The 12629-nt window shown below is 48.2% G+C and overlaps 1 protein-coding gene across 3 annotated transcripts in view; it reads right to left on the bottom strand.

Moving 5' to 3' along the window:
- Nucleotides 1–12629, bottom strand: part of Carm1 (coactivator associated arginine methyltransferase 1) — a 48195-nt gene that overhangs the window by 15547 nt on the left and 20019 nt on the right. For all 3 annotated transcript variants that reach the window (XM_051156029.1, XM_051156030.1, XM_051156031.1), the window contains exons 2-4: nucleotides 4932–5057; nucleotides 2044–2150; nucleotides 1094–1198 (exon numbers count right to left, since the gene is read on the bottom strand). In XM_051156029.1, the coding sequence (XP_051011986.1) occupies nucleotides 1094–1198; nucleotides 2044–2150; nucleotides 4932–5057 (338 nt within the window). The remainder of the gene's footprint in view (nucleotides 1–1093; nucleotides 1199–2043; nucleotides 2151–4931; nucleotides 5058–12629) is intronic.

The following is a 12629-nucleotide window of genomic DNA, read 5'->3' as shown; positions in this document are numbered from 1 at the left end:
TCTGCATTCAGACAGATGAGTAGAAGCAGTGAGGCCATTCTCCTTCCACACCGTTCTGAGTGTCTTCATCCCATCCTTTGGAATTCTGTGATAAGCTAGCAAGCACACTTCCCTCAACTCTGTGAGCTGCTTGGGTAAATAGCTATTGGGGGCATCCCAATACAGAGCCACTTGTCAGAAGACTTGGGAGGCAGCTGGGGCTGGCCCTGGACATCTCAAGTTGAGAGATGGGGCTCTGGAGGGTTGGAGTGCCCAGTCTCTGGACTCTGCCCTTGCTCTGGGTAAATGAAATGGACGAGAGAAGGCAAAGCTGGGGCCCACTGCTACTGCAGAGCTCAATGACTCCCCACGGGAGCCATCAGTGTGACTAGGAGAGGGGAGTGGCTTCATGATTCTAAGCTTTTTTCCCCTATTCCCTTTTCTAGAGAGAGGGACTCACTGTGTAGCCCTGGCTGATTTTCAATTTAGAGATATACCTGCCTCTGCCTAGATCAAAGGTGCATGCTGCCACACCCAGTGTTTTATAACACACACACCCAAACATCAACTTCCCTAGCTAAAGCTGCTTTATTTTTCTGCAATGCTAATGAAAGTCAGAGTCTTCTTCATGCTCCCAATTCTACAGTTGATGTCCTTCTTGGCAACATCTCCTGAGTGCTGGGATTTGAGCTAGGGTCCATGTAAAACTTCTATTTATCTAGTATAGCACAATTTAGTTAAGGCAGAAACAGTATGACCAAAGACATGTTAGAATAGGTAAAAGTATTCTCTATAGGAAAGTGAAGAATGAACATGATTTTAACTAAAAGAAAATGAAACTGGGTAGTGGCAGCTCACACCTTTAATCCTAGGACTTGGGAGGCAAAGGCAGGTTGATCTCTGTGAGTTCAAGGTCAGCGTCGTCTACAGATCGAGTTCCAAGACCACACAGAGAAACCCTGTCTTGAAAACCAGACCAAAACAAACAATAACAACAAAAGGAGGGCTGACTCAAAGGAGGTAACAGGACTGGGAGGGAGGCAAGAGTGGCCCTGCCCAACCTCTCAGGCATTCTGCAGCCTCTGTTCAGCATGCTTCCTGTACTGATGGTTACCTTGTCCTTGAAGTCAGTGTGGTTCTGCAGAATTGCACGCTGGTAGGTGCCTGTCCGCACATAGTCCTGCATCATGTTCTGCTGCTGGGACAGGTAGCCATAAAACTGGAACAGAAACACACTAATAGTACATGACACATGGCAGGACAAGACCGCCTCAGCCCTGGCCACCCTAAGATGGAGGGAAGGCCCGACAGCATGACCCTCTCTTAGGAGGTCATGAACTCTGCCAGCCTGAACCCAAATGACAAGAGCCAGCAGCTCCACAAGTGGGAGCAAGGGCTTGAGGACCAGTCTCTAAGAGGGACACTTCCACTGCCATCATGGCTGAAGGACACAACTAAATGCCACCTGGACTGGAGGTCACCCAAGAAGTTACAAAAATTGTCATGGGTGGTGGTTCTAACATCTGGGGGCCAACTGTCCCATCTTAGGGCCCCAAATAAGAAGAGGAATGGATGGAACAAAACCCTAGAGCTCAGAGCGCCAGGCAGGTGATGTGCGGTGTCTCTCTGTAAGACAACAGGCGATCAGGAGGCAGCATGGCACCTGGCAGGGCCACAGGCTTGGGCATCAGGCAGACCTGGCTTTCCCATCGTGGCTCTGTTGCATAAGAGCTGTGTGACTTGGAGCAAAGTCACTTAACCTCTCTGAGCCTCAGTTTTCTCATCTGTAAAATGGGGACAATAACAGTTGTTGGGAAATTCCAAGTGTTTCTGAGCATGTAAGAATGCCTTACACTCACCAAGGGCTTAGGACATGGCTACAGTTCAGTCATTACTCTAAACACCTGGGGACTTGGGCTTCACAGATGAGGAAACTGAGGCCAACAGGTGGTGGATACTGCAGAGGCTACGCAGCTAATAAGGGACAGAGCCAGGATAAGCACCCATGTGGGCATAGCCTGTGCTGCATAACTTCCTGTCTAGTCTAGGTAGGTGCCAACTCACCTGGAAGTACTGCACAGCTGATGATTCCTCTGTCCGCTCACTGAACACAGAGCGCTCCAGTGTGTGGCCCCGGCAGGTTTTCAGGATGTTGTAGAAAGAACAGAAATCTGGAAAGGGGGAGCCAGATCACTGGGAGGCCAGTGCTATGGCCCTCCAGGAGAGTCCATTGGGTCTGGGCATTTGCTCTTCCCGCCTGGCATTCCTGACTTGTCTACCCTAAAAACATGGAACCTGGTGACTTCTTTTTCCCCAATACAATGTTCCAACTGAGAAGGAAAAAGAAGAGCTGCCACTCAGACTGACATGAGGGCATGACTACAGGTGGCATCTGGTGAGGATAAGCCTGGACTTCCTCCCAGGCAACATGCAGGAGGTGTGGGGAGCACAGGGTACCAGCTCTATATCCACCTGGAGCTCACAGTAGCATAGCCTCTGGGTTTAGCACTGGATACAAGGGACACCACCTCAGTGCTGAAGACAGCAGGAGAGTCCTGTGGACCCAGAACAACCTACAGAGAAGCTGTTTACCACCGTTCCCCAGCACAGTGCTATGAAGTTATTTGAATTGATTCATACAGAATTGCTCAGAAGGCAGGGAGCAGAGAGGGACTCAGAAGCTCCACCCCTAGTTGAGGAACTATAAATAGTTGATGGCTGCTGGGGAGGAAAAATCAGTTTTCTCTAAGAGTATGTATGTGGTCTCTGTTCAAGTGGATGGCCACTTACATGGACAGCACAAACTGGACTGGGTGGGTTATATATATTGAAGGGGGAGGAGGGAAGGGAGAAGGTGGCAGGAGGGAGGAGTGAAGGTGAATATGTAAAAATACATGGTAAGAATGTGTGAAAATCTCAAAGAATAAAAATGCATTTTTTAAGACCGGGTGTGGTGGTGCACACCTGTAATTCCAACACTTGGGAGGCAGAGGCTGTGGATCACTGTGAGTTCGAGGCCAGCCTGGTCTACAAAGTAAGCCCAGTACATCCAGGGCTACACAGGGAAACTCTGTCTCAAAAAACCAAAAATAAAATAATAATAAAAAAAAGATTCCGTCTCAAGGCAAAAAGTAAGGACTGACACCAGCTCTTCTTACCTCCACATAAGCACCATGAAACAAGCACACCTACATTCACACACATGCACACAAATTAAGCAAATCAACAATGAATCTGGATTCCAGCTGTCTTCTGCTCCATTAGCAATAGATGCTAAGACGGTCCTGAAATGACTGAAGTGGCCCTGAGTGAAACTTCCATGAGCTACAGTACCCTATGCAGGTAGAACTGTGAGTGTTCATTTAGCTCAACTAAGGCCACTTGTGTAAACTCTGTGTCTCCTTCGAAGAGACAGACATAGCTAGCCTTGAATTTGTTATGAAGGTAAGGATGGCCTTGAACTCCTGGACTTCAGGAGTAGAGACCCCATGGGTGCTAGGACTGCAGGCCTATGCTGGCTGGAGATGGAGCTAGAACTTCAAGCATGTCAGGCAAGGGCTTATTCTAGTCCCTCAAAATTTAAAACAATTCTCAGCTTTTTGGGACAGTATCTCACAGAGCCCAGGCTCCTTTTTAGATGAGGCTGACCTTGTGCTCCTGATACTTTTGCCTCTGCTCCCTAAGTGTTAGGGTTACAAGGAAGGTAAGGGGAGGGGAGGGGAGGGGAGGGGAGGGGTGGGGAAGGGAGGGGAAAAGAAATGGGAGGGAGGTCAGAAGATGCTTGTGTAGGAAGTGACAAGGTAACAGGTCTACTATAGGCACAGGTGACTGCCTGCTGAGAGAGTGACGCGCTCTGGGGAAGCCAGCACCCCTCCCCTGCACCAGCCACCAGGTTCACCCAAGCACTCATTCCACGGACCTGTAACAGGACAGTTACAGGCCTGGCCATTGCTTCTAAAACCCCAAGCCTCCAGCTTTGCTTGCCTGGGTTTCCATAAAGCCCTCCTCAGCAACCTCAGGTGTCCCTCTTACGCCTGATGACAGTACTGCTCAGGGTCCCTAGCAGCTGCTCTAAGGAGAGTGAAGCCTCTATTAACCTCCAGGCCCCATCTCACTCCTCCCCCAGGGTCCAAGCACAGCCTACTACGGGCTAGCCACAGTTGGGAAAGCTGGCCTCAGGCCTAACCCAACCAGCTCTGTAGGATGGCCCTTTTGGAGGAAAGGACAAAGTTCTTAGACATAGAGGAGCAAGGGCAGGGGCAGGGCATCTGTTTAACAAGACTACATCCTACTGAGCACATGTCTCTTCATATGGCTGGTTTTTTCCTTCCTCTTTTTTTGGAGCAAGAATCTTGCTATGTTGGCTGCTCAGGCTGGTTTCAAACTCTTGTGCTCAAGCAATCCTCATATCCTAGCCTTCTGAAAAGCTGAGACAACAAACATGTGCCAACATACCTAGTTATAACTATAACTTTTGTTTGTTTGTTTTGTTTTTGAGACAGGGTTTCACTGTGTAGCCTTGGCTGTCCTGGACTCACAGAGATCAGGCTGCCTCTGCCTCCTGAGAGCTTGGATTAAAGGTGTGCGCCACCATGCCCGGCTTTAACTTTATAACTTCTTTAGGCAGAGATTCTTCCTTCTGCCTCAGCCTCCTCTGCATATGCTAGTGCTGTGTGTGTGTGTGTGTGTGTGTGTGTGTGTGTGTGTGTGTGTGTGTGTGTGTGTGTGTGTGTGTGTGTGTAGGGAAGAAATCAGCTCTCTCTCCTCTCTTTGTCTCCCCATCCTGGAGCTCTCAAGAGGTAAGGATGGCTGGCCAGTGAGTTGCAGGGATCCAGCTGTCTCCATCTGGTGCCGAGGGCTGAGCTTAGGTCCTCATGCTTGTGTGGCAAACCCTTCTATTAACTGACCATCTCCCCATCTCCTGGGCTCTACCATGGAGCCAAAACACATACCATGAGGTGTGGCGAACTGGATGAGGACGCTGTTGCAGCCCAGTGTGATGATGAAGGACTGCCTGCCCACACGGCTGCACTCTGTTTCTCGGGACACTGAGCATTTGAACACACATACATCTTCATCTGCAAGAGAAGAGGATGCTGGCATGAGTGACGGTGCCCTGGTGACTGCCTTGATTTAGCTGTGTCCCTGCCTCCCCCATCCTTTTAGCACCTCTAAATCCTTCTGGGGTGCCTCATAACCACTTTGAAGTGCTGTGGGGTGCTGTGCCTGCTTATGTCTCAGTAAAGAGGAGGAGGTACAGGCCAACTGCGCTGCAGGGACAGCCAGGGTCCTTAGGAGCTCAGTGTCTAGGAGGTAAAGAGAAGCATGTTCCCAGGGGAAAAGCCGAGCCCCAGAGACACCCTGTCCACGTATGAACTAAGACAGGTAGGGAGAACATAGGTAGGGTCACCCTTAGGAAGACACCGACAATTAAAGGCCAATGAAGGGGTTGGAACTCTGGAGTCTTGCTGCCAAAGAAAGGAGCATTCGTTCGGGCTCTTTAGAGTTACATGGGGTCAGTGGCATTTACAGCGGTCAGACCGTTTTGCGCTGGCCCCTTGATCTCAGGTGCAATGTCTGTGTTCTTGGGCATGGAAGCCATGCAACCTAGACTTCTGTGCCACCTATAGCTCCTCAGTAAGATACAGCAAGCCATGTGGCCTTTCCAGGCCGGTGTCTCTCATATTTCATGAGGCTGGTGATGGGGCAGGGACCCAGCAAGCTACTGTGTATGATCACTTACATGGCCCAGCACCCAGGAAGCACTACATGCTGATCACAAGCATGCTTTCTGGTCATTAACTCAACAAGAGTCCAGTACACTGAAGAATGAAGCCAGTATCCCCAGGAAAAGGATTGTTTGATCTGCCAGTGCTGTGTTATCCCATGGCACTTGTGTAGTACTGTTTTTATTTTATTTTATTTTCATTTTATTACTGGTGTGTGTGTGTATGTGTCTGTGTTGGCAAGCATGAGGTCAGAGGACAACCTTCAGAAGTTAGTTCTTTCTTCCACCATGGATTCTGGGAAACAAATTCAGGTTGCCAAGCTTGTGCAGTAACATTTTCCCCCACTGTGCCATCTCCACAGGCCCTCTGTAGTAGTTTTGACCTTAACTCATAAAGAGACAATAGACACCAGCAGATACAGGAAGTGGACCAGCCTGCAAGATAACTGGCCAGGTCTCCTCAAATGGTCAATATCAGGTAAGAGAACTGCTGACAACTATTCTAGAGTGAAGGAGATACAGGAAAGGCAGCTATTAAGTGCCCAGGGGACCCAGGCCTGGATCCATTACACCAGATGGATGGTGTAAAATGAGACACTGGCTCTTTGAGTGCCTAAGAATACTGCTCCTACTCCTTTTTGAGACAGGGTCTCAAGTAGCCCAAGCTAACCTGTAACCCTATGCAGCTGAGGATAACCTTGAACTCTGGCCTCTCACGCAACCAAGTGTGGGATCATAGGTATGCGCCTGTGCCCTGGCTTCTGTGGTGCTGGGATAGAGCCCAAGCCTTTGTGCATGTTAGGTGCGTGTCCACCACCTGAGCTACAGCTGCAGCATCAGGACGAAAGTGCAGCAGTGAGTGAGCTTGCTGGGCCCATGGGACTATTCTCACATGGCTCGCCAAGTAAGTGGTGAAACAGAAGAAAGGCTGGTGAAAATGTAGCTGAAGACATATTTCCAAGCACCCCGAGGAGCCAAAATCAGGTGGGAAAGGAAAAAAAAAAAAAACAAACAAACAAAAAAAAAACAACTCACAAAAATTCAGTAATCAAACTTTAGTCTTTGCAAAGTATCAGATAAACCATCAGAATAGAGCCGGAGCCTAGAAGTAAGCCCTGACATCATGGGTCAGTAGACTTCCACAAGGGTGCCAATGAAGAGACAAGAATATCCAGTAAAGGAGCACTGACACAGCTGGACACTCACCCAGAACACTATGCAACTAGATCCTTTCTTGTTTTGTTTTGTTTTTTCGAGACAGGGTTTCTCTGTGTAGCCTTGGCTGTCCTAGACTAGCTTTGTAGACCAGGCTTGCCTTGAACTCACGTCGATCTGCCTGCCTCTGCCTCCTGAGTGTTGGGATTAAAGCCACCATGCCCGGCTTTTTGTTTATTTGTTTGCAACTAGATCTAGAACTCATATCATAAAGAGCTAACTGAAATGATTCTGACACAAACCAAGGTTTGAAGTAGACAACTCTTGGGTTGTGAGTGTCCTGTGCCTCAGTGGGTAATGGCACTGGCTACCAAGCCTGACTACCTGAGTTTAGTCCCTGGGAGCCATGTGATGGAAGGAGAGAACTGACGTTTACATGTGCACACACACAAATAAATGGATTTTTGAAACTTACAGAGCTCTTAGAAGGAGACACAGGAGTGTCCTTTATTTAGCAACTGATTCTTAGCTATGGAACTAAGAGTACTAAAAGTATAAATTGTAACTTTAAAAAAATTATAATTAAAAAAATATTATAATTTGCCAGGTGCCATGGCACACACCTTAATGCTATGTGATTCAAGGCCAACCTGGTCTACAGAGCAAGTCCAGGACAGCCAAGACTACATAGTGAAACTCTGTCTCAAACAACAAAAACAAAAACAAAAACATTATAATTTTAAAATTATAAGTTTGGGGGGAAGCTGAAGCATGCCCACTTAGACCTAGACATATAGGACCAGCATGGGCGATGTAGCAAGATCCTAGCTCAAAAACAAAACAAACAAAATGACCTCAGCACTCTAGAACCTGTAATGAGGACAATTTTCAATTCTAGGCCAGCCTGAGCTATACAGTGAGACCCTGACCGTGGGCTACAGAGATGGCTCAGTGGTTAAGAGACACTGAACTTTAAAAAAAAAAAAAAAAAAAAAAAAAGTGGCAGAACACTTACCTGGCAAGCACAGAGCCCTGGAGTCTATCACAGCAATAAACAAAACAAAGATGAAAACAAAGAACCCCAGCAACTCCCTATGAGATGTCACTTCTCATAGTGTCTACAAAATACCTACAATTTAAACAACAGTGACATGAAGCAAGTAGAACACCTGTAGAGGTGATGTGGCCAAGTGAGCACACTGATCGCCCCACACAGCAAGTCCACCCACAGGTATGCCCCCAACAAAGCACGGCAGGCAAGGCTTCAAATAAATGTTTGTGTGCAAACAGGTATGGTGGCTGTCATAAGCAGTTACTCAGTCAGGAGGCTGAGGCCAAGAGACTTCACTGAATCTTAGCTGAACTGGACAACAGCAAGATTGCAAAAAATAAGAAAAGAACACGCTGGGGCCAGGGCACAGTTGGCAGAGTGCTTGCCTGGAATGCAGGATGCCCTAGACCCTATCTCCAGCACAGCATACACTACAGAAAGCAGTAGGAGTGGTGCACAGCTATAAAAAAGCCTTTGCGAAGTGGAGGTAGGAGGCTCAGAAGTTAGAACAAAATACACACACATACAGAGTCAGAGACAGACAGAGGACCATTTAGTCCCAATAGTCACTAGACACAACTCAAATTCCACCAACTGATAAATGATAAACAAAATCAAGACCTGCCACAACCTGGAACACTACCAGAAATACTAATGTGTCATAAGGAGGGGCAGCCACAACGGTTGTGCAATAAATACTGCATTCGATGGAACAGCCAGAAGAGTAAACCCAAGGTGGCTGAGACAGACTTTCAGTTGCCAGGGCTCTAAGGAGGCAGTGGGGGAGCTGGAGCTTCGCGGTGTGGGGTTTCCTTTGGGGTGATGACAGGGTTCTGGAGATATCTAAAGGTCACAGTTACATAACACCAAATAAGCTCCATGGCACTAAATTGTACTTTTAAATGGTTTGTGTTAGTTTGTGGGACTGTCACTTCAATAGAGAAAAGAAAAAAATGATCCCTACCTGACAGTACAGTGCAAGAGGCCTGCAGTACTCACAGGGGCCCTGGCTTCCCTGCCATTCTGTCTAGCCCAGGGAAGAGCCAGGCTCTGGGAACAGGTGTCATCTCCTGGGGACAGGGCCTGACTGAGAGTGTGATTGTCCATTGCCCCAGACACAGGGACCCAAGGCAAGATGCTTCTAAGACCAGCTCTGAGAGGTCTCCAGGAAGGAACTCTGGCTTGGTGCCTGAGACTACGCCCCTCCTGGAACAGAAGATAAAGGTGATCATTGGGGCCAGGTTTGGATGATGATAAGGCCCTGGAGTGCCTGTTTACCCAGTTGCCCTACGTGCCTCTCTGCAACCTGGCCCCAGGCAGACAACCACAGTACCTATAGTGGGTGGCAACAGGACAGGGCTGGGGCCAGGGCTCCCAGGGCTGAGGGAGTCAGACAGCACAGATAAAGTAGTCAGCATTTCTCTGGTCATTGCAGTGAGTCCCTCAGGCCTTTCTCCCGAGCACAGGAAGCACCAGGAACCTTTCTGACATACCCATGCAAACCAACAACCCAGCTCCACCACAGTGCCCTGTTTTTCAAAATCCTGCATTAGCAGCTTGGAGCACAAACTTAGCTGTGAAGAATTTGCCTGGCATGGGGAAGTCCTGGGTTTCATTTATCTCTAGCATCACAAAAATAAACCAAAAGTAGACAGAGCCAGCTGTGGTGGTGCACGCCTTAATCCCAGCACTCAGGAGGCAGAGGCAGGCGGATCACTGTGAGTTCAAGGCCAGCCTGAGCCTGGTCTGCCATGTGAGTCCAGGCCAGCTAAGGCTACACAGAGAAACCCTGTCTCGAAAAAAACAAAAGCAAAATAAAAAACCAAAACACACACATACACAAAAGCAAACAACAAATTGTTCCTTTGGCAGAAGCCCCCACCCACCCTTTTTTTTTTTGCAGTGCTCCTTCTCCCCATGGCACATTCAACCCGCTAGACCCAAAGGCAAGGCTCTGGGCCTTTGCACATACTGGCCTTCCCATCTCCTAACCACTTTCCACAGATGGGCCCAGCGCGATCTCTGGCTCTGTAGAGAAGACATCTCATACCGTAAGGACGGAGCTGCAGAACAAGGCTCCTCTAACGAGCATCTGAGCCTGGATGAGGCAGTAGCATTAAAGTGTCCCTACAACCTCAGGCCTGCTACTGTCCCTGGCGATGTCACTGCAGCCATTGGTGAGGGAGCTACAGCAGGAGCTTGCCCTCAAGACCCCAAATCTCCAGGGTACAATCTGCAACACACCCACCCAGCCTTCTCCATGAGGCTATAAGCATGTGGAGCAGAAAGAAATACAGGCTGGAACAACACAAGAGAGGGCTCAGGCAGTGGTTCACTGCTGTTTAAAGTCACCACTTGGGAGTCTAAGACAGGACTGAGGTCAGCCTGGGCTGCATAAATGAGTTCCAGGCTATCATAGACCATAGAATTCCAGGACAGCCAGGGCTATTACACAGAGAAATCCTGTCTGGAAAACAAAACAAAACAAAAGCATAAGGCCCTGAGTTATAACCCTCAGCACCAATGTGAAAGTCGGGTATGGCCCCAAGCATGCCTCTAAACCTAGCTGGCCAGATTCAGTATCAAGGAAATAAGGTGGGGTGATAGAGCAGGACACCCCCTGTATTGCTCTAGTCTCCATGTAGGTACACGCCTATGTATGCACATGCAACTGACACACACTCCCTGGAGGGTTGAGCTGCGTTGCTGGCTCACATGAGTCATGCTCAGGCCAGAGTTATGGTTCCTTTCTTCAGAGCTCCCAAGAGGGAATGCAGGCTCTGGGGTGGTAACATTACTCCTTGCCTGGGTGGGTTCTCCAATGGGTGTCAAACAGAGCACAAAGAATGGACCCTCAACTGACAGGTTGGAACTATGCTGAGAACACCAATCTAGGCTACCAAAGCCTGATCATTTTAAGTCCTGTGGCCAAGGAATGAGAGTCTAGAGTGACAAGGGACAGCTGTATAGGGCAAGTGGAGGAACAGATTCCCCACGATAAAAAGACCTTCAAGACAGCTTGTGCTGCTCCCTAAAAAGAAATCCCTCATTTATTCATATCATAAGTCCCCAATTTCCGCCATGAGACAGCCACCTAACACTTTCCAAAGTCCCTCATTTCCTCAATGTGCCACCAATTCAGTCAGAGAAGGTTAAGAATCTTATGTAAGGTTACACAGTAAAATGGACTCCGGTGACTGTCTTCAGAGCTACTGCTCCTGACCAGTGTGCTAGGACTTGAGAGCATCCTGGAGTGACCACACTTCCCTAAAGCAGAGCCAGATAATGATTATCAGCTAGTCTAGGAGTGAAACCCAGTGGTAAGACTCTTGCTAAGCATGTGCTTAGCCCAGGGCCTCATCCCCAGCATTGTTATTAAAAAAAGAAAAAAGAGAGACATTTTTTGGTAAGATTTTTTTTGTCAGCCAGGTGTGGTGGCGCATGCCTTTAATCCCAGCACTTGAGAGGCAGAGACAGGTGGATCCCTAAATTCCAGGCCAGCCTTGTCTACAGAGCGAGTCCAGGACAGCCAGAGCTCAAAAACCAAACCAAACCAAACCAACAACAACAAAAGATGATCTGTATCACAATGATTGATTTGGCCTGTAGTAGACTTCAAGAAGTAAGCCAAGGGGGCTGGAGAGATGGCTCAGAGGTTAAGAGCACTGGCTGCTCTTCCAAAGGTCCTGAGTTCAATTCCCAGCAACCACATGGTGGCTCACAACCATCTGTAATGTGATCAGATGCCCTCTTGTTGCCTGCAGGTGTACATGCAGGCAGAGCATTGTATACGTAATAAATAAATAAATATTTAAAAAAAAACAAAACAAAAAAGAAGTAAGCCAATAACCATGGCTATGTCAATACAACTTTATTGACAAACCCAGGCAGAAGGCCGGGTTTCCTTCATAGGACTGTCATGCCTAGAATTAGGCATGTTTTAGAATAACAGGTAGTGTTAAGCCCTCTTTCTACTCACTTCCTCATTTGCTCACCGACATGGATAATGAGGACATTCACTTCCCATCACAGACAAGGGACTCATGGCACTAAGCTATGCAAGTCAGGATACGCACCAAACCCAGCCTGGCTAGGAAACTGGGGAAAACCCCTCAGTGAACAGTGAACAGTGGTTCTCAGCCATCCTAATGCTGTGACCCTTTAATGCAGTTCATGTTGTGGTGACCCCAACCATAAGATTAATGTCATTGCTACTTCTTTTTTCTTTTTTTTCTTTTTTTTTTCTTTTTTTTTTTTTGGTTTTTCGAGACAGGGTTTCTCTATGTAGCCTTGGCCATCCTGGACTCGCTTTGTAGGCCAGGCTGGCCTTGAACTCACAGCGATCCGCCTGCCTCTGCCTCCCGAGTGCTGGGATTAAAGGCGTGCGTGCGCCACCACACCCGGCTGGTCATTGCTACTTCATAACTGTAACTTTGCTACTGTTATGAATTGTAATGTAAACATTTTGGGGGTGGATACAGGTTTGCCAAGGGGGTTACAGCCCACAGGTTGAGAACCACTGCTGTTGGAGGAGGGCTGCCAAGCTGAAAGGCGGGAATGATATAGGCAGATACAGTTCCAGAACCTAGAGGCTCCCACAGCCACAAGCAGCACCAAGAAAATCCTTCAGCTAGGAAGCATGGAAGGGAACTGGGTGGATGTGGATGAGTGGGGGATGCAAGCTATCCCGTCCCCGCCTGCCAGAGAACACTTCTA

This window comes from Acomys russatus, chromosome 14, assembly GCF_903995435.1.
Source record: "Acomys russatus chromosome 14, mAcoRus1.1, whole genome shotgun sequence".
Taxonomy (NCBI): Eukaryota; Metazoa; Chordata; class Mammalia; order Rodentia; family Muridae; genus Acomys; species Acomys russatus.
Note: the sequence above shows the minus strand (reverse complement) of the source record. Positions and strands in the feature narration are given on the sequence as shown.